Here is a 26,935-nt window from a genome sequence, read left to right as displayed (position 1 = left end):
ACCTGGTCTTGTCTGCTTACAACAGAGCGGGCATGTCCATGCTGGGTGATGGCCAACGTGAGGATTCCCCCTGGCTGTGCCCTTAACTGAATAAAAACAGCAGCATAAAAGGAAATGGCTTTGAAGGGGAGGTGGGGAGAAGGAAGAGGGGTCAGGCTGGGGTCAGAGATAATGTATGACCTTCTCTCCACTCTGTTGTCTGGTCATGGGCTCTAGTAATACAAACCACTTTTGTTTCCTTGACACATCTAATGAAAGTGTCAGATGAAAATTATAACCAAGTGAAAATTAAAGAAAGCCTTCAAGCTATTAAAATCTTGTTAGAATCCCTCCAAAGTTAAATTCCTGCCCTAGCCGGGTTGGCTCAGTGGATACTGTGTCGGCCTGCGAACTTGAAAGGTCCAAGGTTCGATTCTGGTCCAAGGTTCGATTCTGGTCAACCCACATGCCCGGGTTGTGGGCTGGATCCCCAGCGGGGGACATGCAAGAGGGACTCTCTCATCATGGATTTTCTATCTCTCTCTCCCTCTTCCTTCCTCTCTGAAATCAATAAAAATACACTTAAAAAAAAAAGTTAAATCCCTATAATGTTGCCCCAGAATAATTCCCTTACAGTGATATTTTTTAAATTAAAAGCCAAAGCTATTAGGTTGGCTTTGTACATAGCCTAAGAAAATGTATCAATGCAAATGATCAGTTCAAATTACCAGAATGGAGAATAAAAATGGTTTTGCTTAGCATTCCAAGCACTCTCCTTAGAAGGTTAGTGGTAACATTTCACTCAAGGGTCAGCTCCTTCCCATGGGGGCCTCATGGAAGTGGGCAGTGGTGTGAGCTCCCTTTCCTAAGGCCCTTCCATCAGTCAATCCCCACAGAGTGCCCTGGGACACCAGGCTGGGGCCCCATGCAATCGAATGCAGGAAAATCCCTATTGAATTCCAACCTAGTGAATTCTGGGGAGTGCTGCCCAGATTCCCAGCTACCTTGATTTTAATACAGACAAGCTCCCTGGGCGTCAGGAAGTCGGTGCACTAGGTAACACATTTCCTACCCTCCTGCCTCAGTTCCTCTGCAGGCAAAACACTCATCAGGAGCAGCAGCTTTCACAGCAGACAATTTGACTGGAATAAATTCCCACCTTGAAGTCTGCTCACCACGTGGATGCTGCCTCTGCCCCTGGAGAGTAGAGTCCAGAGGGTCTCTGACCCCACCCCCCACACACACGCGCGCACACACACACACACACACACACACACACACACACACGAGCTCACCAGTCCCTCCTCACATCCCAGACTTGTCTTGTCTACCTCCCCTCACTGTGCTATTCTTTTAGGAATAACAGCTCCTCCCAAATTATCATTATTTATTAAAATTCAGCTCTCTGTCCCTTGTTAAGAACCTGACCCAAACCCCACCGTTTATGCTCACACTTTCCAGCTCTCTCCGTGATTAGCTAAAGTAAGAAAATAATGCCCATTACCAATCTATGAAAAACGAATGGTTCAGTTATTTATAGCAACGCCCAATAACTCCGCTGCTCTTATGAATAAACTCTCAGGATTCCCTTTGCCAATCTTCTAAAGAATATTTGAAGCCATACTCAGAGCCGCCAGCCTAAAGCCCAGAGTGGAAGGAGAAGTGGAGGATGAAGTGGAAGAGAGCAGAGAACAGAAAGAGACACACATCCGCATGACTCTCAGTACTCAGTACATGGGGAGAGGGCCACGATTTTATCCGGGAGACAGCAGTTCAGTTGAGGATTGTTTATTTAGTGCTGGCTTTGTGCTGTGGGCTAAAGATATAAAGGCACAGATACAGCTCCCTGAATGGTGGGTGATTTCAACCGAAGGGAGTCACGGCAGTGGGATAGTTCATTCATGATGGTGATGGTGGGAGGGGGCACTCAGAACCAGGAGAGATGCTGACCATGGCCTATGACGTCAGGATGGGCTTCGCGGAAGAAGATGACCCACCAGTATCAACCTTGGGTCCAAAAGATAGGTTTTCTCATCAACCCAAGTGCAGGGTACTTAAACCCTACAGCAACCTGTAAACCAGGGTTCAGCAAACTATGGCCCCTGGGCCACATCTGCTGGTTGTTTTTGTAAATAAAGCTTTATTGAAACACAGCCACGTGCATTTGTTTGCTCTCTTCTATGAAGACTTTCAAGCTACAATGACAGGAGTGAGTGGTTGTGACAGATGTCATACGTCCTGCAAGGCTTAAAGTATTTCCTACACGACCCTCTGTGGAAAAGCTTGCTGACCCCATCCCAGACCACCCTTTCTCTTCTCTAGTGTTTCCAATAATTCATCCTTTTCCCCAGTTTTCTGTACCATCAAGTTTCCTACTGTAATGTCATCAAAACACACGAAAAGAGAAAACATATTCTGTATGGTTTCATTACTAAAGGGAAAATTCAAAACAACCTCCCAACACACCAGAGAAACAAAACAAGTTATTTATCGTGAATTCAGAACACGATGGAGATCAGAGAGCTAAAGTGTACTGGTCTGAATGAAGATGGCAGCTGACAGGCCTCAGACCCAGGTCTGTCCCCGGGAGCTCACCTTTGACATCATTAAAGCTCGTTTCCGAAAACCCTTCACTCAGGTCGATCAAGGTCCCCTCGGACTTGCACCGGGGGAGGCCGCTGGCGTTGGCGGCTCGGATCCGCTGAGCTGCCATCCTGACACTCTTCCTGGGTGAGCCGCTACGGTTCCATGTTCCTTCCTCCAGCTACTCCAGCGACTGCGGAAGCTTCTCCCTCAGGCAGCCATGCTGCCCGCAGTGCCCGCTGTGCAATGCTTCTTCCTGCAAGCAGAGGAAGAAAACATTTCCCTGAGCAGGTGAAACATGGGTTAAAAAGTAACTATGGGAGGTGGGAAGCCTCTTTCTTTCAGAGCCCATGCCCATAGAGTCTCTGTCATTTCCTCCGCCCGGGTCCCGTGCACCGGCCCAGCAGTGCTCTGGCCGCTGTGGGTCCCTCTCTTCCAGGGGACAGGGGGGTTTGTGAGGTTGGTTCTAGCACCTGGTTCACTAGTCAGAGGACAAAACGGATTTATGCAGTCCACACTGCTGGCTCCAGGGTTTGGGAGCGGAGGGTTAGATCTCCGGCTGCCCACAGTGGCTGGGTCCCTTGTCTGAACAGCCTCGGCAGTGACTCCGGCCCCTGGGGCAGGGCTTAGCACAGTGCCTCTGCCCACATTCTCCTTAGAGCCTCTCAGGACACTAAATAAACAGACTATCATAAGTAAAATATGCAAGTGACCACTCGTATACATAAGGTATTTTCATATAATCTACGCAGGAGAAACCCTCCATTTACTGAGCCGTGGTGTCGTTACTAAGGGAGCACAGGACGTTTCTGTGGGAAAGAGCACAGCCATCACCCCTGAGGCCTCGGCTTCTTTCGGGGAAGGCGCACACGGCTTTTAGGGAGTTCTGGAGACACATGAGATGTCTGGCATGAGCAGACCTTCTCCAGGACTCAGGAAAAGGAGCAGCTAGGAGCCTGTTTCAAAGAAGTAACTTTTAGCTGCTCTCCAACAGAAACAGGTAGACACACCACAGTGGACCACAGCTGGCCTGCATCCTGAGAGCATCCTGGGGGGAGGCGAATTGCATTCCAGTGTAACTGGGCTCATGCAACCCAGTCTGAGATCCCTTGTTTCTCTACCCCAGTGGTCGGCAAACTCATTGTCAATAGAGCCAAATATCAACAGTAAAACGATTGAAATTTCTTTTGAGAGTCAAATTTTTTAAACTTAAACTTCTTCTAACGCCACTTCTTCAAAATAGACTCACCCAGGCAGTGGTATTTTGTGGAAGAGCCACACTCAAGGGGCCAAAGAGCCGCATGTGGCTCACGAGCCACAGTTTGCCAACCACTGCTCTACCCAAAGACGCCCTTAAATGCAGCTTCTGACCCAGGGGTCACCTTTACTAATCAGAGGGAGCAAGAGGGGCCCGACACCACCCTCTGCAGCCTCTGGGCCATGGTGACAACTTAGTCCATTCCCTGGACCCCTTCCCCAAGGTTCTGCATGCGGTGGGTGCAGTGAGCAGCCCCAGGTTTGCATCCACACTGGGCATGACCTTGAGTTCAATATTTAGCTCCACTAAGCCTCAGTTTTCCTATCTGTAGCTTGGAACAAGGAGCTCCGTGGCTGTGGTCCCTGCAGCTGGGGCATCAGCAGCCCCAGTCTTGGTGTGGGGTTTAGTCTTTGCCCCGGAGACCCCGGGAGCCACAGAAGGTTCCTGATTGAGGAAGAGACCTTTGGCTACAGATGAGAGATATGGAAGCATCGATGCAGTTACCTTCGAAAATTACTGACACAGCTTAGGGGGTGGACTGCAGGTGGATGGCAAGGAGAGGAGACATTGGGAGCAGCCCCCCCACCCTCAAAGCCCACGCAGAGGGCCACGTCCTCAGCAGATGAGGTGGGTGAAGTCGGGGAGGGGGCGGGGGCTGAGTTACAGGGACTAGGAGAGTGCTGGCCGTAGCTCGCTGGGGCACCTCCAGACACCGAGGCAGCTTTTAGGGAGCACCAGGAAGAACCTGCAGGTCGGCAAGACGAAATGAGAGAAGCACTTCAGAGTGACCACATTCTTAGCTTCCTTATCACTCACTGCCCAGGAGGCAGCCTGGGTGGAATCAGGGTGAAGGGGTGGGCAGAACGAATCGCAGACCCCTGGCACTTTTGGAAACTGAGCATCGTTTTTGTTTGTTATTGATGGGAGGACAGAGTTATGACCCAGAGCCAGGGAGAGACAGAAAGTGTTAGCAGTTGTATAAAGAGATCTGCAGTCCTGTTTAAAACAAAGATACCCTCACAGAGGCTGCCATTCACGGCACAGATAAGCCACTGACTGTGCAGCCCTCGCCACTTATCAGCCAGAGCGCAGCCCAGGCACCAAGTCCGACTCCCTGGTGACCAGAAGCGCAGCGTGCACGCTGAGGTCAATGCAGCCATTCACACTGTCTTCCACGGGAGGGGCGTTTTTGTCCCGTGGTGCTCAATGCCCCGTGGGAAGTCCAGAAAGGCGACTTTTCCTCCAGTGGCAGTGGGGGACGGTCCTTAAACAGAATCCTGACACCCATCAGCACCTTCATGGTGAGCCTGGGGCACCATCACCATTTGGAGATTGTTGTTGTTGTTAATCCTCATTAGAGGATATTTTCCCATTGATTTTAGAGAGAGTGGAAGGGAGGGGGAGAGACAGAGAGAAACAGCAATGTGAGACACTTGATTGGTTGCCTCCCACACAGGGCTGTGGATGGAGCCTGCAACTGAGAATCGAACCCATGACCCTTCAGTCTGTAGGCCGATGCTCTATCTAGCTGGAGCCAAACCAGCGAGGGTCAGAGATAGGCACAGAAAGGGCGGCTGGCCCCGCTGGACCAAGCCTGGAAGGCTCCCTCTGCCTGGCACCTCCCCGACCAGATACAGTGAGATGAGGGTTCAGAGGGGAGCCCTGCACCTCCACCTACTTCAGAGCCAGGCGTGGAGGGAGCCTGGAGTCGCTTGCCCAGGTAAGGCTCCAGGAAGCGCTGCTGTTCTCCCGGGATCTCCCCAAGCCCACAGGGTCCACCCGAGCCCACAGGGTCCACCCGGCCTTCCTCATCTGCAGCCATGGGATCCCAGCGCCTTTCAGTCTCCAGTGAGGCCCCTACTTTCTGCAAAGCTCTCCTTTCCAGTCAGGTCATTCCCCGACTCAAACCCTCAGGGGATTGCCTGCTGCCTTTAAACCAGCAACGTTCAGCAGTTCAGGTGTGTGACCTCCACCCACAGCGAATCAAGGCCCACACTCACCTTCCACGGCTCAAACACCCAGACTCCAGCTCCTGCTCCGGACTCACGCCCTCATAGTACCTCCAGGAAAACCTCTCTCCGCCTCTTTCTGCTCCCCCCCCCCCCCCCCCCCCCCGCACAGCCCTGCAAACCACAGTGAATCACCTGCAGGCCTCAGCTCTGCAGTCAATGTCCCCGAGCCTCAAATTCAAGTCTCATGAGCTCATACCACACCCTTCGAATTAGTCCCCGCTTTATTAGAAAAGTAATGTCGGGAGAAATGACAGGATCTGCTTTATAAGGCGTTCATGAAGGTTCAATATACTGCATTTTACTAAACATCACACTATGACTACAAACATATTTATATGTATTTTTAAGTATCTAAATGCATCACTGTATTTACTATACATTATACTATTCCTATTTTCTTACTGTTTTCCTATATCATTATCTATTTTTATTGTTATCTTATTTTTACCATTTCCCTATTTCTGCACATGTTTTAAATATCTGCAATAAAATCTCTAAAAACTTTAAGTAATAGGAAACATTTGTCACCTGCCATCCCAGACATGTGTCAGGAGTGTGTGTGTGTGTGTGTGTGTGTGTGTGTGTGTGTCCCTTTGACTTGGGAAAACTCTAAGGAGCCATAAGCTCAGATGTCCAGGCAGCCTGAGCCCCCTCACAGCACACTTGGACATGGCGGGGGGGGGGGGGGGGCGCGGGAGGGAGGTGGTTCCTGCTCAATGGACACGTGACACCTGAACCTGGAACTCAGACCACTGAAGGCTCCCCTTCAAGACCTCCCAGGTCCCAACCCAACTCTGGAGTTTGCCCCAAACCTCCTTTTGTCATTTCCCCAAGAAAAAGCCAAGTCAGACAAAACGTAAAAGTGGAAGTGCTGAGACGATGCAGGGGCGGGTGGTGGGGGTCACTCTGCTGTCAGAACCCATCTCAGCAGCCCCCAAGGCCATGCACACCACCAAGCTCCCAGGTGTTTACATGAGTTTCCAGAATGTTCCTGCTGAGTCTGACTCCCAAAGAGCAAGTGGATCTGGAGATTTGGCTACGGAGACGCACAGCTCAATCTTCTAGTGACGCCTCAGCCACGGCGGCCGAGTGACGGGAGTCTCTGCAGTTAGCGAACGAGGAATGTGCACAGTGTTAGGGAGTAACTTTGTGGAGAGGAAAACTCAGATTGGTGAGTGGACTTCGGTTTAAAGCCATCAAATGGAGTTTAGAAATCCACCATAATAAAGACGGCTTAATAATTATAACGGAATCTTCACCATCCAGTTAACCAGGCCTAAAAAATCCAGCTATTTCTAGGAGCCCAAATCTTTGCCAAATTGACTTGAATCCTTCCATTTGTGTGGAGGTATTTTTCCTAGTGTAGACTTGGTCTCACAGCACTCGGCGTATAGTGGACAATACTGACCATCTACGTGCTCTGGACACTACCTGGGCGATTCTACAGGCCACATCAGGAGCATGTCTCTCTTCCTGCCAGAAGGAAGCTGTGTCCAGGTCAGTGGACTGTGTGTTAAATAAAATAAAAAACAAAAACAAAAAAACCCACTGATGGGTTTGCCTGGGTGGCCTGGCCTACAAGTTTGGCCACCCTCCATGAGAAACTGGACTTCATCTGCAGGACCCCGGGTTGGGTCACCTCTCCGGGACGGTGAGCAGCTGTACGCACCCTTGACCAGGGTGGCTGGCCAGCTCTGGAGCTCGGGACAGCTGAGAAGGGCAGGCTGTAGCATCCCCCATCCCCACCCCATCCCCACCTGCACCTCAACTTGCAGAAGCCACCTCTGCGCCCCTGGGGGTGGGAAACAGGTCTAGAACGATAGGAAGGGGCATTATAGCTTACTTCTATCTGACTCATTCCTAATGAGTTTTCCTTTTCTTGTAGAAAGGCCGATTCATTTAGAGAGAAAAGAGCCTGCGTCTGCTCCTCCCAGAACTGCGAGGCTGGCCTCTGAACAGACGCCATCGTTGTGCACAGACTTATTTTCAGATTCTGCTGCAACCTCGGGAACCGCACGCAGCCCCTCCTCAGACTCCAGGAGCACACACTACCCTGGTGGGCCTATCTGCCAACATCTGTCCCAGGAACAATGCAAGAACCAACCAACCAGGAAAAACAATAGGTCACGGGCATCTCTGGGGTGCAGACTACACCAGGAGGGACCGCAGGGTGTGCACCGGGACCAGCTAGCCTCTCCAGTGGCTCCGACCCACGACCCACGACCCACGTGGGTGCAGACGAAGGGCAGCCTGCAGGAGACAGGCGTGAGGAGTGGCGTGAAGACAGCTCTGGGTTCCCGCCCAGTTTAAGATGACTCATTCTCCTTGTTTGACTTCAATTTCTGGAGTAGGAGTGGCATGTTGATTAATCACATTTCCTCAGTGTTAAAAGAGCAGGCTTGAGTTTCGGCCCACTCTTGGTGATTTAAGTCACCAGGCTCTGTCGACAGAAACTCCATCATGCCTGCTTCCTCTCACTCACTCTCCAAAAGTGTGTCCCTGAGGACCCAAATCACCCAATGACACCCCTCCCCGGCTAACCTGTCATCCCTCGAGTAACTGCCTGAACCCCCAGGCACCAAGCTCCTGGCTGGCAACTCAGGCTGTGGGGGACAGCTGGCCTTCACGGAGTCACACTGAGACCGGAGGGAAGGAGGGTTGGTGGTCTCTAAATGTCTCAACACCCCTCCCCACACCCCCATGCAGACAGCCCTGGAGGAAGGCTGGTCCCGCAGCCTCCACAGCACCCCTGTTCCCCCCGCCTCTTGACCCTTGACCTGACTGGTCTGGGCAATAACCCAAGTGGAAGGCTCTCCCTCCCTCCCCTGGCAGGGAAAGCACAGGCTCCGGTTACGAGAGAGAACCAGTGCTGCACAGAGAAACTCAACCCTTCCCGGCCACCTCGGAGACTTCTCCTCCCAGCTGCCGAAGTCGCACCTCGAGACCCTGTCTGTGCCCCTGCCCTGTGTCCCCGAGGAGGGCACACCCCATCGAAGGTAACGAGGGTGCACTGGCCTCATTGACCAGGGTCGCCAGAGTGTATTTCACTTTGATTTAACACTGAGTTCAGTGTTTTTTTTTTTGTTTGTTTTTTTTTGGCGGGGGAGCACAGCAGCTGTCTGGGGCTCCCCAACGAGCTGTCTGGGTCAGTCATGAGGTGTGTGTGCAGGACCATGCACCCCGGTCCCTGAGTCTGAGAAAGGTGGGCGTCTCCCAGGCAGGTGCTGAGCATCCACCTCTAGAACAAGGCCCTGTTCTGACGGGGACACAAGACACGTGGAGCAGTCGTGGATGAAGGACCATGTCTGAGAGACTATAAAGCTCAGAGGGAATGAAGCTGTTGTGAGCCACACACGTCTAGTCATCTGCTGACCCAAAGCTGGTGGCTCGACACCTCCTATAGGCTCTACGGGACAGCGGGAGGGACCCTGGAGCTTTGGTGTGCACACGTGGTGGCCCTTCCTGCTGTTTTTACTGTAAAAAGTATGACGGCTGGCAGTGAGCACCATGACTCGAGATGTTTTCACCGGCCTGTGCAAGTAAGAAAGTCTGGGTCTGGAGAATCAGAGGGTTGTGGGTGGGGGCAGGGAGGGTTGGGAGGGTCTCTGGGGCCTGAGTGTCCTACCACCTGGCCTCCTCCCTGGACGCCCAGCTGTGGGATTGTTCCTCCTGGCGTGTGGGACCCATACCATCATCTCCTTGGGTAAAGCCACAGTCTCAGGCGCTTCGGAGGCTCCCCCATTCTGTAGAAGACTAACCCCCTCTCCACGTCTGCATCATGCTTTCTTTTGCATGCCCTGAGCTCTTGTCAAACCGAAGAACGCAGCCTTCTCCCAACTTCTGCCGAAACCTCACCATCCTGCCTTCTTCAAGACTCAAAAGGCCTCCCAATTTCTGCTACATTAAAGCCTACCATCTGAGAGGGACCCCACCTGAGAGGGACCTTGCCTGAGAGGGACCCCGTCAAATGTGCCTTTGAGTCCACTCCTTTCCAAGCTCTCCCGGTAGCACCTGGCATCTTCTCTGGGCATTGACTGCTTCGGTCCCAAGCATCAGGGCTGTGATTCTGCACGTGCTAGCTTAGCTCCCTAACTAAACAAAACATGTTTCCTTGAAGTCTGGACACTTGGCTTCTCTATCTTTATAATTCCCCAGCAGCTGAGTAGACAAATGTTTTATTCAAACAATCAGAACCAGAGCCGCAGGGACCACCAAAGACACAAGGCCACGCAGGACCCGTCCTTTCCCTCCACTGCTTGTCATCTGGCTGGAACAATAACATACATGACACCACCACGGAGAGGAGGGGCAGGGGTGGGGCTTCCACCATGTCTGTTGGGAGACTGGACGCCCAGGCATCTCGGCTGGCCTGGCACACCACGTGTGCTGTGGTGGGAGCTCCTCATCTGTCCTGCACCCTGCTGCTGAAAACGCCAAGGAGTTCAACCCAATGGGTGGCCAGTCGCCTGCTCGGCCAGCATGAGACCTGGATGGGGGGAGGGCGGCATCCATCACGATGGTGGCTTGTGGTCTGCTTCCCCGAGTCACATGGGAAGGCCGGCCCACCGTGAGACAGAGCTGGCAGCAGACAGGCTGTGAAGTGGGATCTTGTGATCAGCCCAGGCCAGAAATAGTTCTGGTCCCCAGCCAGTGACTGGAAAGAAAAAGCATGACTATCTGAAGAAGTTCTGACAGCCATGAGAAGGGAAGCCCATTCACTTAACCGGGCTGGGCAGGGGCAGCCCCGGATTGCTGGCCCGCCTGCCACATTCACCAAGGCTGCAAAGCATCAGCCCTCGAAGGATTTGTGGTTTCCAAACTTTAGTCACTGATACCCTGTGGTCCTTCAAAAAAATAAATAAATAAAATATTGTTTATCATTTCCTTTTCAGCCAACTTAAGTTTATTCAAGGCAGCTATTTTGAAGGCAGCTTTCCACCACTTTAAGGAGAAAGCTACTCCGTTGGCTAGAAAGACTGACGTCTTTTCTAGTACACATATAGTAACTCAAACTTTTTTTTAACAGTTCAGCTTAGATGCCACTCTGAGAAACACAGATCTCAGTTTCTGTAAAATAGCGGGTCCACCCATTTTATAGACGAAGAAACTGAGGCTTGTTTGGTTTTTATTGAAAGGGGTTTTCCCCAAGGTTCGTTTGTGAGACTCAGATTAAAACACGGGAGTCACACAAGCCTGAGTGGGGAGGCAGCTTCCATGTACAGTCTAATGCAGAATTGTTACTGGGCGAAAGGAGACTTGAGGAGGGACAGAAATGTGACCAGGCCACCTGGGCCTGATTTTCAGTTCTGCAAGGGGAGAGCACCCCAACCCTGCTTCTCCCAGCAGCTTCCAAATGTTGGCTGCTCTGCGTGGCAGGGCGGTGACCATCTTTACACCCATCTTCCCCAGCAATCTGGACTATTCTCAGGACTACCGAGCAGAGCAAGAAGCATGGACAAACACCTTTCCAGAACGTTGTAGCAATTTCTACTCTCAACAGCAGTGGGTCCACTTCCCACCCTTCCTTTACAGTCCACTTGTGGGAAACAGGTTATCAAAGTCTAAATTCACATTCCTTTGACCATTAACCAGCAATTTTTTCAAATATCTACCCTTCTTATTCCCTGCTTTGTGACTATCCTTTTGGATCCTTTGCTCAGTGACACTCTGAAATTCAACCTTATCAGCTGCCAATTCTCCACGCTAATCCATTTGCTAACCTGATAAAGTCTTAATTATGCAACCGTATCAACCTTTCCTTTGTGACTTCGCTGTCAAGTGCAGAGGGGACTCCGCTAATGCAAAATTTGATGGACAGTTACATCTGTTTTCCTTTATTTAAAAAAGTGGCTTGTGCACTGAGGTTAATGTACCAAGAATTTATGTTGCTGTTCAGTGAGGAACTTCACAAAATTAATTAGCAAAGAGCAGAGCAATGGCTCCCACATCATTCCTGACAAGCTGTCCCCCCCTGAGTGACGCGATGTCATCTACCCACACTGGAAATGTGTACGGACACCAGGGTTTGGATGGGGCCTCTTGGTGCCGTTTGTTGGCTATTTTTAGAACACCAGCCTTATTTAACTATAGTGGTCTGTGCCTGTTTGGCTCTGTGGAAGGACTAGTTTCTATGGCACATTCTGTTCAAAGTCTCCTATCATTTACTTTTTTCCTTCCAGAGGAACTTCAGGATAATTTAATAAAATGTCTTCCCACCTCTTCCTTCCTTAAAAAAAAATAACCCCACTAGGATTTTGGTGATGTGGCATTGGTAAGAAGGGACACCCTTATACTATTCTTTTTTCTTCCAGAAAAACAGTGGGTCTGTTTATGTAAGCGTGCGGGAGAGCAGGTGGGCAAGCGCTTTCTGTAAAGGGACAGAGAGCAAGTCAGGCTTTGGGAGCTTCCGTTCGCTGCCCTCACATCAGGCAGTTCCCGAAGACCCATCAATGCCACCCACCGCACAGTACATCCCACCTTGATCTTGGACTTTCAGCCCCAGAACGGTGAGGATGAACGCCTGTTGTTTTAAGCAACCCAGTTTGTGGTACTTTGTTGTGACAGCCCCCGTCTCACCCTCCCGTCAGACACGGGAACGGAGAGGTCTGGACGCAAGCTTGTCTTCTCAGAACCTCACCCGCCTCCTCTCCGCAGGTGTGGCCTCCTGCCTGCTGTTACACCTGTTCCCAGCTCTCTTTTCTGTCACATCTAATACAACCAGAACTCCAAGCAGCAAATGAAACAGAGGGTCAGGCCTCTATAGTAAAGTGGGATCTTGCTTCCATACTTCTGGAACATTCTTTCCTAATCTCTGCTCGCCACATTCCTGAAGGATGAGTGGGATGCTGGCAGGCAACGGGCAACTCTGCATCCAAAGCACTCTGCACAGGTCACCTCAGAGCCTTGCAAAGGCATTTCTTCGTGGCAACCAGGTAAAACTGGGGTTCCGCACAGACTCAGAGACGGAGTAGAGCCCCAGACACCAGGTTCCCGCTTGACGGCAGCGAGGATGCGATGGGACTAACTGCCTCGGCCTGGGCACTTGGGAGAGCTCAGGCCGGGAGGGCAGACAGAGGGGGCAGGCAGCCCGTTCCTTGGCTTTTAGGGCTTTAAAGTCTCTTCTGGCACAAACTGAATCTCACCCTCGGGGATTCTGGGACAATACTTCTGGGAAAAGACCAGGGAAGAAAAGGCTGTGTGGGGAACACAGGATGTTCCTGTGAGTAGACAGGTGCTGTCCTCTCCCCAGCAGGCCGACCCCCTCAGCAGCCTGGGAGCTAAGCGGGTCATTTCATCCCCGCACTGACAAAGACGAAGACACTGCCGGTCTGCATGCTCAGCATCCAGCCTCCAGTCCCCCTGCCGAGACACGGGAGGGCCAGCTCTGCTCCGACTCCCTGCCTGGTCTTCTGGCATGGCCCTCAGCGTCCTCATCTGATGCTCGGTAAATTATTAACATATCACCATCTTCTTCCTCCTCCTCAGGCTGCAGTGGGGACTGACCTGGGCAGATGACACAGCACAAAGAAGGAGACATGGGGTTTTGGAGTCAGATCTGAGCGCAAAGGCCAGCTGCGTGCTCTCGGACACGTTACTTAACCTCTCTGAGCCTCTGTTTATGCCACCTGAACCAGGAGGAAGTATAAGCAGCCAGATCAGGTGAGCACACCGTGCGCATGTCATGATCACGCCTCTTTACCGTCTTACTTGCAGAATGAGGACGCATGGGCACAGCACGGGTGTCCCCAAACAGCCGTGTGCCAGACTCAAACGAACCGAGGCCCCTACCAACCACACATGCTCTGCACTCCTGCTTGGAGGAGTCCACATTCATTCAGAACCAAAGACACCACCTTCTGGCTTAGATGCCCTCCTCTTCCGTCAACAGTGTCACTTTGCTCCAAGTTTGAAGCTCCTCAGATGGGCAAGTTATTCACCTGCGCGGCGCCTCCATGTCCTCACCTATCAAATGGGGACAACAATACTATCTACCTCTTCAAAGTGTGTGGACAGAACCCACTACCACACGCCCTGTGCTCAGTGAAGCACCAGCACCAGCTCCCAGGTCAGGGGTTCCCAGCATCGGCACCACGAACATCCTGGAGGGGATCGTTTTTGGTGGGGGCCGCCCTGTGCACTGAAGGGCGTTGGGCAGCACCCCTGGCCTCTGCCCACTAGAAGGCAGGGGCATCTCTGTTCCCAGATAACCCAAGCTGTCCCCAGCCATTGCCAAGTGTCCCCCGGGGGCAGAATGGCTCCTGCGGAGGACCACTGTCCTGGTGAGGGCCATTACCTGTGTTGTTATTCGCCCTTTAAACCTGAGCCGCTGGCTGGAGTGCCGCTGGACTCCCTGGCTCCTTTCCCTCCCATTTCCCGTCAGGGCCGGGTCAGTCTCCACCTCCCAGCCACACCCGCACGCCCATGCCCCAAAGGGCTGCCAAGGAACAGCTTCTCAACCTGGGTCTGATGTAACCATCTGGGGAAGTCTTTAAGCAATACTTTTACTTTTAAAAAGTTCTTGCATATCTCTCATTCAAAGACAGGACAGAGGATTACCGTGCAGGCTGGGCCCACTCAACCACCCACCGAGAATCTACCACCCCATTTAGAACCCAGGTCCCCTAGCCTCAGCGTAGACGGTGGTCCAAGACATCCCCCCACCTGACCTCCCCTAGACCCAACCAAACTCTCTCTGTGAGGCCTTGGCCCTTCTCCAAGGCCATCTAAACCCACCACTATCTGCATATTCTCATTCCTTGCAAAAAAGAAAATCCACTCATTCAGCAGCCAAACTGCCATCTGCTTCATCATTCCCACTGTCTCCCACCCAACCCCCAACTGCAATAGTCCTTATGTTCGCTGCTGCGGCACCGACCTAACCTCCCATCAGAAACCCAGACTCAGCACACTAGGCCAGGCCTGCTGCTCCCCTGGCCTGAGGGTTCTCTCTGCCCCGCCACGCCTGGCCAAACCCGTCCATCCTCCACCAACTCCCCCCACTGCTGTGCTGTCACTGACCCCTGACCCCAACCCCCACCACAAAACCATGAAAAGGGCAGCAGCACTTTCTGGATGTGACAGGAGCTCCTGAATCAGCACACCCACCACCCTAACTCTACAGGCCAAGTTCTTCTGTAGCCGCGCACCAAGCACACGCAGGACTCTCGAAGTGGCGAGTCCTCCATCGGCGCGGACTGAGTATGTGAGCTCTGCTCACCAATGGGCAACTTCGTCCCGAGTGAAGGCCTTGGAGGGATCCCCGGAGCCCATGCATGGCCTGGAAGGCCTTGGAGCTCAGGTCCTGGTGTGGTCACTGCTGCATGCAGAAAGGCCTCACTGCACGAGCCTAACTGAGGTCTCTCCTGGACGATTTACCAACTAGACCACCTGGGTACACAGCCGGCACCTGGAAACCTCGCCGTTATCAGGAGAGGCCCGGAGAACCCTGTGCAGAGCAACCCGTGGCACCTCGGCCGGGCCAGCTGGGCAGGGGAAGAAAACCTGAGCGTGGCTTGGGACGAGGCCAGGCCAGCAGCACACGGACCACTGGTTGTAAAAGAACACTCTTCTAGTGGAGTTGGTCACATGCCCCACTTAGAAACAGGAGGTGCAAATACATTGTGGAGCTTTCTTTGTGTAAGATACACACAGACAGACACATACAGACATACACAGTCATACACACACAGACACAGTCACAGTCACACAGGAGAGAACAATAACAAGGGGAAACCTGGCAGGGAACTCCACCTCAGCTCCCATTAAAAGACGTTCAGGGATTCCCCTATTCAACCGGCACAAACAGAGCCTCTTCCGATGAGCTGCCGCCTGTCTGGTGAGGACCCTGAGCCACTGGCTGAGGCCGTCAATCACTGAACTACACTATGACATGGGGGACCTCAGACGCACCCATCCCCAGAGGCCCAGGAGCCTCTATCCCCGCCTGCTCCCCCAGGTGCTCTCAGCAGCTGCCGATGCCTGTGACCCCATGCCCAGGCAGAGGGGAAGCTGCCAGTGTCCACGGATGTCCATCCTGACACCACTAAGGTCCCCTTTGAATCAGCACCATGTCTGTGGTCGACAGCCCTGGTGCCCCAAGGTCCCCACAACAAGACCTAACGACTGGACTGTGACTGCTTACTTAGCGTTGTCTCTCCAGCCAGGCCATACGCTTCGGGTCAGCAAGGACTTCAGTCTTTCAGCATCCCCGGCGTCCCCTGCAGTGCCTGGCACACAGAGACAATCACTCAATAAGTAGTGTTAAACCAAGGAAGGGCTCGGAGCAGCTCCGATCTCACTGTATGTGAATGAGGCTGCTTCTCCAAAGCAGGACTTCTTATGTTCGCAGCTTCCTCCTGCCCGTCTAGGGCAGGTGATCAGAAGTGGCATCTTCCTTAATTGAAGTCATTAACGACATAGGTACTGAGCGCTTGCCAAGCTCAGTTAGCTGCTGAAGAACACAAAGGAAAACAAGACCATTCCTGCTCCTTGCAGCTCACAGAAATGGAGACACAGACAGGAACGACAACAGAAACCCTCCCACAGGCAACACAGCAAGCACACCGCTGTTGTCAGGTGAGTGGTACCCCAATGACGCAATGCCTGCGAATTTGACCTTATTTGGAAGCAGGATCTTTGCAGATGTGATCAAGTTAAGATGAGGTCACACTGGACTCAGGGGAGGCTCTACATCTATACCTGTTGGACCCCGAGTGCACCAGGCACTATCCTAAGTGCTTTCCATGTGCTCATGAATTTCACTGTCACAGCCACCCTGTGAGACAGACACAATCATTAACTCCATTTTACACACTGAGGTGCGAGAGAAGCAGGTAACTTGTCCAAGGCTCCCAGCTGCTGAGTGGCAAGGCCGAGTGGCTCCAGGGCCTATAGCCGGAGCCCAGCTCCAGGACCAGATGGATCAGCTCCTATCTAGACAACTCCGAGGACACGAGTTGTCCCTCCACCTGTCTGGCTGGGCAAACGTCAGCCCAGCGGCGCCTGGAGACCAGGACCTGGGGGACCCCTAAGGTAGTGACCCTGTGGGAGAGCTGACAGGGCCCTCAGAACATTTGCCTCACTGTTTTTTTAAACCATCGCATAAATTAGCAAACCCTGGGTGAATCACCCTTCTGCTACAAGTCTGTACCAGGCAGAGATAAGATGGACTTGAACCGAAACGCCAGGTTTCCCACAGGACAGGGAGTGCAGCCTCCTGATAATTCGGTGTGTTTCCCTTCTGCCAGTGACGCCAGGAGATGCACGTGACAGGGAGCCAGTGTGACCTGGAGCCAGGGGGCACAGCCAGAACCCAGGACAATTGGGAGAGCCTTTGCTTCCACCTCCAACCACAAAGTGCCTGAGCACGATTATTTATTCAGAGAATGAGAACCAGGAAAAAAGAATTACCCACAAGTAAGAGAGGGGCGCCACCTGGAATGCTTTTTGTCCTCGGCTTCACGTTGCCATGGCTCACACCAGATGTCCCGCCCACTGTTAGTGACACCTGGTCTCAGGCCCCTCCTCCGCAGGAAGGCTGCGCTGTCTATCACCACAGTCTTGGCCTAGAAGTCAGCCGCCTGAGCTGGGGCCTCCTTCCCTGCAGGGCGGGCTGGCTCCCCAGAAGGGGGCTCGGGAGGAGGCTGGAAGCTGGGCTCCTTCCCTTCAGCTCCTAAGCATCCTCCTGTGGGCCGTCTTCCTCCGGCTAGGCCCTGACCCCAGCTCCCCTGGAAGACATGCTGTTCAGCCACACAACCTAAGGAGGAGTTCCTGTGTGGGTCTTACCTGGCAGCTTTCCAACCACTGACTGCTCTGTGGGTGTCTCTGCTGCACCCCCATGGCTGGTCCTTCCCGCCTTCCTTCAGAGATCTCTTGTCCTCGGCCTGCCTCGAGAGTCCAGTGTCCCCAGAGTCCGTCCTTGCTTTTCTGCTCCTCACTTGAGACATTCTCCTAGGGGCCGGGCCACAGTCGGGGCACCCTAGGGAACGGAGCTACAGGCTGCCTAGTCTCTGCAATGCCCAAGCCCAGGTCTCTAGGGGCAGTGCTGTCTCCCCAGCACCATGCACACAACATCTGACCCCAGGCATGGCCCCCAGACCCGGCCTCACCCCCCACCCAGCCTGCCCAAACTCCCACATCCCCATCCTAGCATAGGGCACCGCCCAGACCACTCATCCTCGATGCCTCCTTTCCCCTCACCAGTTAGTTCTCCAGCTGAAACAGCAAACTTCCCAGATAGCAAGCAGCATGTCGGAACCTTGGCACTGTTGACATTCGGGGACTGATCATCTTTCTGTGGGGGCCATTCTGTGTACCCCAGCCTCAATCTGCCAGCTGCCAGCAGCACCCCCAACCCCAGTCCTAATGACCAAAATGTCTCCAGACATGCCAGACGTCCCCTGCTGACGCCAAAGGGACAGACGGTGACTATTTTGGGCTGTGTGGGCCATTTGGCCTCTACTGGAACCAGTCGGCTCCGCCTTTGAAAGGCAAACCCAGCCACAGCAGGTGAGAGGCACAGCTGGGGTCCAATAAAACCTCACCTACAAAAGCCTGCAGCGCAGACCAGCCTCCCATCCTGGGCGGCTCACACCCTGCCTGGATGCTGGTCCACAGGAACCCAGGCCAACAGCCCTAGTGACAGTGTGGAGTGAGGTGGCCCGCAGCCGGGGTGTGTGGCTGGGAGCACCCTGCAGTCCTGGCTGCCCTCACCCACTGGCTTCCCTTTCTGGAATGTTTTTGTAACAGTTAAAAATCTACCACAACGAAAAGGGAATACATTTCCCATAAACATGTGACTCCACCGATTTCTGACTGATCCATTTTTACTAAGACCCATGAATTCAGGTATAATACCTCGAAGACAGCAAGTGGCCCTCCTGAGATTTTCTGAATATGAACAGATCCATCCCAAAAGGAGGAGGGAAGGAAGGAAAAACAGAAGGAAGGAAGGAAGGAAGGAAGGAAGGAAGGAAGGAAGGAAGGAAAAAAGGAAGGAAGGAAGGAAGGAGAAAGGAAGGAAGGAAGGAAGGAAGGAAGGAAGGAAGGAAAAAAGGAAGGAAGGAAGGAGAAAGGAAGGAAGGAAGGAAGGAAGGAGAAAGGAAGGAAGGAAGGAAGGAAGGAAGGAAGGAAGGAAGGAGAAAGGAAAGAAAAAAGGAAGGAAGTGGGGGAAGGAAAGAAAGAAGAAGGAAGGCCCTACTGGAACAAAGCAGAAGAGACAGGGACACCAGGCTGGGCTCCCGTGCCACCTGCTGTGCTTCCCTGTCCAGCCCTCAGTGGGAGGAGCCGGGCCAGCCCTCTGAGCCTGCAGGGGCAGCTTTCTCAGATTTCCTCCACGCCCGCAGCCCAGGACAGGATTAGAGGCTGGAGCCAGAGGCCTAGGTGTGAGCAGCTGCAGGGACTTGGTGGGCACTCGGCACCCCTCCCCCAACTCTCAGGGACAGAGGCAGGGGACACAGCCATGGGATTCCTAGCCCTGGAAGGCAGCTAAGTGGCTGGGCTCCAAGGGGCTCCAGGGTGAGTCGCCCTTCCAAAGCCAACAGGCTCTGTCTCTCCTCTCCCTTGCCACCCCCAAGTCTTGCCTGTAAGATGTGTGTTAAAGCTGCAGAACCCAGAGCCAGGAAGGTTCAGTAAACGTTTCTTGCTCTGACAGATGCTCCAAAAGGCAGAGGCAGGACAAGAGTGGTGGGCCCAGGTTCTGGACACAAGGAAGCAGAGAATGTCAGGGACCCACTGGCTGGTGGTCCCCCAGCTCAGCAGAGCTCGGGGCCTGTGGGGTGCAGGTTCCTGGCCCTGCAGTGGCATGTTCACTGGGTAGGGACAGGTTGAGCTGTCACTCAGAGTCACAACAGGAACGGGACCATGCCCTCAGATTAGCATCATTTTATAAGAGCTTAATAAAGGGGCAGTTTACAGAGGTGTGGATGGGGTGCAGGGCAGCAGGAGTGAAGGGAAGGGGGCAGTGGCGACCGGAGCCTGGGGAGACAGGGACCCTCAGTCAGGGGCAATGGAGAGTTCCAGGCTCCCCTGCAGGGAGAGCAGAGCCAGCCTGTTCTCTCCCTCCCTGGCCGATCCTATCAGGAGGCAAGGGAGCCCCACCTGCTACAGTCATTCAGCTCTACCCACAGCAGGTGAGGGACACAGGGACAGACCTACAGCAGCCAGCACAGAGGAGGCCCAGAGCCTGTTTTCTCAAAACAAGCCTCCCGTGTGATCCTGATGCAGGTGACCGAGGGGCCACACCTGGAGAAACACCTGGCCAGGTCTGCTGTGGACACCCCTCAGTGAGCAGCACTTCCCGCAGGTGACTCACTGTTCCTGGCATTGCTGTGTCAACATGCAGCCGAATGAATCCACAGAGACAACAGCAAGCTGGCCTCTGCGCGACAGTGACCCAAGCTGGTCCACACCAAGGGGGATGGCAACACCAGGTCAACACTGGCTTCTGGGGGTTTGAAAACACTGGGGACAGGCATGGGCGGGGAGGGGGGAGAGATAAAAAGCTAGGGGTCTCTCCAACAGCCCTTAGAATTAAAGTAGGACCCCAAAACACAACGAATCCTAGCCACACTATTCACAAGAGCCAGAAGGTGGAACCAGCCCACTGATGGGTCAGGAGACCAACAAAAGGCGGTCATGGCAGGATGTTACCATAAAAAGGAAGGAAATTCTGACCCACACTGCAACATGGATGAAGCCTGGAAACATGATTAGTAGAAGAAGAAAATCACAGAAGTCACGTATTGTATGACTCCATTTACAAGAAGGCTCTGCAACAGGCAAATCCATAGAGACAGAAGCAGGTGAGTGTTTGCCAGAGGGTGGGGCAGGCAGGGACACCGACTGCTCACAGGTCTCCTTTTGGAAGTAGGTGGAGGGCGTGGCTGCACAACTTTGTGAATATACTAAATCCCATTAATTGTGACACTTTAAAATGGTTAACTTTATGTTCAATAAAAAAAATTTTTAAAAAGAATCTTTATAAAGAAGCAAGGTCACAGGTGATATCCTAAGTTAGGCTGCATCCAGCGGAACCTACCTGGGGCTAAAATGCCGTGCATGTGCACTGTCTGAAAAGATAGCTTTATTTAAAAACTATATGCGCAGAGGCATATTATCGTTATAATCAGGTCAGAGAAGGAAGCCCACATGTAGTCAGCAGGGGAGCTGGTTCAGTAAGGGGAAGAAACCATAAAAGGCAGACGGTACCCCAGCCACGGCCAGGATGCAGTGGGTGGTCAGAGGTGCTGACCGAGACCTCAGGCACTGTGGCCCCTGGTGCAATTCACCTGGATAGAGACAGGTGCAGGCCACCTTGGCCCCCTGGAGCAATGCGCCTGGATAAAGACAGGTGCGGGCCACCATGAGTGGTTTTTTAAGACCCTAAAAGCTCAACTCAAACTCACTTAAGCACAAATGCAAACAGCCTGGGACACCCAAATCAAGGTGAGGGAAGGACGGGGGTGGGCCTGGGCCTGGAGCCATTTGGAGGCACAGTCAATGCTTCCAGCCTCTAGCCCCTGGTCACCATCCCTATGGGGTCAGCCCCATCACCCCTGATTCACTTCCCCACAACACAACAGCGCAGCTGCGCAGGTGCCACACTCATGGAACCACAGCTTCTCGCTCCCATTCTGCAGATAAGTACAGTAAGGCACAGCAAGGGTCGGTGAGCAGAGATACAGAAGTCCAGGCCACACCCCACCAGAAACACACAGGAGAAGTGGGAGAAAAAAGAAAAAGGATCCCCAAGGAAAGAGGGTCTTCTTGTCATCACCCAACTGAGGACCCTCATTTTGTTCTCAGCAACAACTGCCCCCCCGACCCCCCTCCCCTGCCATCAGTGCAGCCAGGATGCTCTATTTGCATCACCAAAGGATCTGCTTTTCTCAGATCCCATTGATAAACTGGATCTGCAGGATCTAGGCCCACCCTAGAGTCCAGTGTTTGAGGGCCAAACCATGGTTGGTCATGGGGCCCCAGCCCCAGGTTGCTCTTGGACCAGCCTCACGGAAGGACAGCCAGGGCAGGGCCACCCTGGTTCCTGCCACAGGGGCACACACCCTGTCCCCTCAGGACCTTACCGTGGGTGCCTCCCACAGGCATGCTCAGGTTCATTCAGAAGCCCACCCATGTGTGGTACCCTGAAGACTTTCCACAAAAACACAGCGTTCCCAACGTGGACAATATCCTGGACTTACAGGCAAACTGCCTCCTGACAAATGTTTGATGCCCAGTCAGATGGAGGCCGGTTCTCAAGTTACATCGAGTCCTTTTGAAAGTAAAGATCTGAGCGCAACAGAAACCTGGTGCTCAGCTGCCCGTGACTCCTTCCATGATGGAGAGTTCTAGAACCCTGCTTAGCCTCCCATCATCCCCCCTCAGGCCTTTGGCTCTGGGGAGCCCGTGTGAGGGTGCTGAGGTCCCGTCTGACCTCAGTTAATCACCGTTGAGTTTCTCTGAGGCACAAGCTCTCCCGTCTGTAAAACGAAGTACTAACTAAGATCTGGCTGGACCCACCACTCCCTAAGAAAATCAAGAACAAACCTAAGAGCGTTACACACTGTAAACCGCTGTGCAAAATGTCAAAAGAACGCACAGTTACAGAGGGGCTCGGCCAACACTGCAGGTGACATTTCTCTCCCGGAAGCTTCCTCTTTGTCAAATCCACGGCCCAAGAAGCTCGTGCACCATTCATTCAAGACCCCGCCCTCCTCTTGGAGAGCCCATTCATTAATTCCTCCTCCAATGCCACATCGAGACTTGACACCGTGCAGCCCGCACAATTCACAAGGACCCCTCTTTCCAGTCACCTACCCACAGACGGCCTGCTAGTCACCTGGAGCTGCCTGGTGCCCTGGACCCTCGGTTTCTATGAACCACCTGGCGAGCACCTTTGATTTTCAGGGCTCATTCAGAGTAGGTCCAAGTTCAATACAAATCCAAAGGAAACTTTCATAAGCTAGGTCTTCCCCACTCTGTAAATGAGCAAATGTTATTTGGACTTAACAAAAAACAGAATTATTGTATAGATAAAGGAAATAAAGAGGTTTCTGTCCAGGTCAACCTTGGTTTAAGCTGAGCACTCCAGCCTCGGGGAGATGTTCAGCCAGTCTCAGAGCCACCAGGTTCGCTTATGTCCAGGTCACCTTATCCCCACGCAGGTCTAGGCCTTCCTCCCAGTCAGGGCCTGTGAACAAATCCACTGAGGAACCTGGTAAGACCTACGGGTTTTGTCTTGAGAAAACCACCCTCACCTGTAAAGTTGTGCTGCAGACCCTCTCAAAGAACCCTGCCAGCCCTAGCCGGTTTGGCCCAGCCTGCAGACTGAAGGATCCCGGGTTCGATTCTGGTCAAGGGCACATACCTTGGTTGCAGGCTCCTCCCCAGCCCAGGTCCTGGTTGGGGCTCATGCAGGAGGCAACCAATTGATGTGTTTCTCTCACATCGTTATTTCTCTCTGTCTTTCCTTCTCTCTTCCACTCTTGCTAAAAATCAATGGAAAAATATCCTCAGGTGAGGATTAAAATAATAATAATAAATAAAATAAAAGGACCCTGCTAAGAGTCTACTAGGGTAAACACACTTATTCTGTTGTTGATAAAAATTATGTTCAACGGCAAGGCCCGGACCACTTCTCCATCAGAGGACATCCCAGGCCAACAGAGCATCCCAGGCCAAAGACCGGCGCTTTTCTAACTGCATCCAAACCAGGAGAAACGAGAGCACACATCCCAGCTCATATGTAGGCACAGTTAAGTGTAAACAGGATTTATGGGCAACGACAAAAGAGGAAAAAGAATTGAGCCGTGTTTACTGAGCGCGAAGTCCAAGGCGGCCTGGGATGGGGAGGCGGGAGAAGGAAAGGTATCCCCGTGCAGAGGAACCAGGCGAGGAGCACACCACACAGGCACAGCAAGGCAGACCCTGCCAGGCGCTGACGGCAGAGTGGGCCGACCCTGACCTGCTGGGTAGCGGATGGTGGCTTGTAATAGGAAGACACCGTGTGACCTCGGACAGCCACCAGCTCTTTAACTCGGCTTCCTCTGCTAAACGCACAGCTTGGCTCAGCGGCCTTTCAAGTCCCTCCGCACCCCTGAATCGAGTGGAGGGGGGTACTGGGTGCACCCACGTGTGACTCCAGGACCTCTGTCCGCCCCACAGGGATAGGAGCATCTCGCCGTGCCGTCCCTCCTGCAAACACCATCGGAGCACGCACGCCTGGAAGATCCTCATGCTCCTTCTGCCCAGCCCTCCCCGAGGGCAGATGTGCACCGCTAAGCAAGAGGGGCCCCGGGTAATTCACTCTGGCCAGTGGGTCGTGTTAATGCCTCTTTGGATCTTTGGGACCCCTGGGGCAACCTGAGGTCAGGAGGGCAATGTGCTTCAGAAATGGCAGGAGCCGAACTGTCAGGGCCAGGGCTGCCCCCTCAACCACATCACAAAGGAGCCACTGGACTACCATCTGGGGCCCTCAACAATGATACGAGACTAGGGTGTCCCAGAGAAGCTAAATGGCTTGCCCACAGTGATGGGGTTATGGGAAAATCAGAGGGAAGGAGGGAGCGAGGGAGGCAGGAGGGATGGAAAGCTTGCAATAAGCCCAGGTGGTTATGAGGCATGCCACCTCCTCCCTTAGCGGGAGAACCAATGACCATCACTCCCTCCTGCAGGGACACCCCCAGCCTGGACACCCAGGTGGCCCTGTCTCCTCCCCACAATCAATCAGCAAGGGACACAGATTTACAAATTGCCTGCGGACCCAGCACAACCCTCTTCTTCTGAGAGCTGGGAGCTGTAAGTACAAGTGATCCAGGGCTGCTGTGGCTGGGGCCGCAGGCCATTCCTGGGGCAGGTGCATGCTGGGTGAGCAGCAGTGGCCAGGTGACCAGGGAGAAGCACAATTCCTGAAGAGCAGCTTCATTTCTCAAATTCCAGGTCCTCCCCGGACTGCTGTGCTAGGTCTGAAGCTCTCCAGTAACCCTCCCATTTTCCTTTCTGGAGCAAGTCTGCATGCCTATCTAATTTCTTTTCATCCTTGAGAAACTTTTGAGACACTAGCTCCGTTTCTGCAGATGAGGAAACTGAGGTCCAGGAAATTAATTTATGCAAAGTGTGCCTATGTGCTCATAACTGAAATTCATTTAAAAGCAAGGCCAAAGCTTTAGGCTCTGTGCAGAGGCATTTTTTCTGACCCAAGGATGAAATGCATTCCCTCTGCCCTTCCTAAATCGCAGCCTGCCCAGTCAACTTTAAATAATGCACTAACAAAGGGGGGAAACTCCAGGCAGAGACAGGAAAACTGGGGTTTCTGATTAGACTGAAAATTTCTTTGTGAGTCTAAGCAGGTTTCAGTAAGAGACTGGAAGGCTCTTGAAATAAACAATGGTAGAATCTTTCTTCATTCACACCTTTTATCTCCAAAGCCTCAAGTATGCTAAAAATTTCTCATTGTCTTCATGACACAGCCTGCTTTAACAAGGATGAAAAGGCAGGGTAGCGACGAGCCCAAAACACAAGGCTTTTAAGAACAGAAATGCCATTTTTAGTGTAGCGTGTGGCTGGGGGCAGCTGGGGGTGCAGCTCAGGTTTCTGGTCTGTTCACATGCCCTGGGCTTCACTTCGGGGCTCATGACCTCAGTCATCCAATGGCAGCCCTTTACTTACTGAAGCAGCCACATGTGAGGCCTTTTAATGCAAAGGTTGGGAAAGGGGCTAGTAATGCCTCAGGTTCGTGCATGGCTGCAGGGTTCCCCTCTCTCAGGTCTTGGGGAGGTCGGACCTGGGAACCACAAAGGGATTCCAAAGGGCGATCTGATCTTAAATTCCTAACGGGACAGGTCATGGTGGGTAGTCATGCCCCTGGCATATAACTTCCAAATGGTTTACCCTGGCCGGAAGCCAGCCCTGTCCATTGTTTCTGTGCATCTAGGTTAACTCACTTTTGAAATAAGCTGTAACCATCAATCTGAAACCCAATCTGGCCTTGCTTTCTCCCACCTTCAAGAACTCTTCCTTAAGTTCTCTCCCAAATGCCTTAATTCTAAATGCGTAAAAGAAACTGCACACTGACATTCTAATGAAGCATTTTTCTCAGTCTGTTGAGATCTTGCTCCCAGCTGTGTCCTCTGTTTGGCTCCAATAGATTTTCATAAAGCTTCTCTACAGGTTTGGACATGCTACATCAACAGAACTGACCCCAAGCAGGGCCCAGGCAGACCTTGGCAGGTGCCGGATTGGTGCTTCTAGGTCACCTAGCCAGTGACACAGTCCACGCAGGCCTGGATGTCACCATGCCAAGAACACTGGCGTTAGCTGCTCAGTTCCCAGGACATCTGAAAGCTGGGATGTCTCCCACATACAGACCAGAGTAAAAGTGACGCCAAGGAATGAGGGGAGAGTGCCCTGGGAGTAATGAATGGCTATGGGAGTCCTTTTGGGGTGATGAAAAACGCGATGGTGGTGGATACAACACTGTGAACGCACTAAATGCCAACAAATCATACATCTCAAAATGATTAATTGGAAATATTATGTGAAATTCACATAAACAAAACAAAACAAAACAAAACACACAATCAGGAAAGTTTGGAGGTCCCCAGTCTGAAAACCCCAGAAGAGCAAAAGTTTGTTAGTTCTCCCTGTGGTCCAGACAGGGTGCCCAGCCAGCCACCCCTTCAGAGTGGGGACAAGTCTTAATCAAGTATCCTTGATTTTCAAGTAAACTTACAGTTCTGAGAACAAAAATGAATTTCATATGTTTATCTTTAGTCTAAAAGTTAGCTGTGTGGCTCACGTTTGTGGCTCAGAATTGATTTCTGTTGGCCGATGCTGGCCTTGGGGACACTGCCCACATAGCTCATGTGTCCTCCTAGGTGCTAGGTAAGGGAGGCAGCAAAGGAGTAGCTTGGGGCACACCTACTCGAGCTCTAGGCCTGGACTTTGCTACTCATTGTAATAATCCTCTGATCTTGAACTCGCTGAGCCTCATTTGTTATCTGTAAAATGGGCAGGATGCACAATATCCCAGGGCTGGAGTAGATACGACATGCAGCCAGCAGGTGCTTAGCTGGAGCGTCCTGAGCTGGAGCTCCCACCTTCACGG

General features: G+C 52.6%; 1 protein-coding gene across 1 annotated transcript in view; it reads right to left on the bottom strand.

Annotated features, from left to right (window-relative positions):
* The window catches only part of SH3BP4 (SH3 domain binding protein 4), a 79,996-nt gene that overhangs the window by 12,817 nt on the left and 40,244 nt on the right, over positions 1-26,935 (bottom strand). Inside the window, exon 3 of the mRNA XM_080670383.1 lies at positions 2,575-2,818. Coding sequence (XP_080526509.1) covers positions 2,575-2,692 — 118 coding nt within the window. The 5' untranslated portion in view covers positions 2,693-2,818. The remainder of the gene's footprint in view (positions 1-2,574; positions 2,819-26,935) is intronic.

Source organism: Plecotus auritus, assembly GCF_963455305.1.
Source record: "Plecotus auritus genome assembly, chromosome: 5".
NCBI lineage: Eukaryota > Metazoa > Chordata > Mammalia > Chiroptera > Vespertilionidae > Plecotus > Plecotus auritus.
This window is presented reverse-complemented; position numbering and strand designations above follow the sequence as displayed.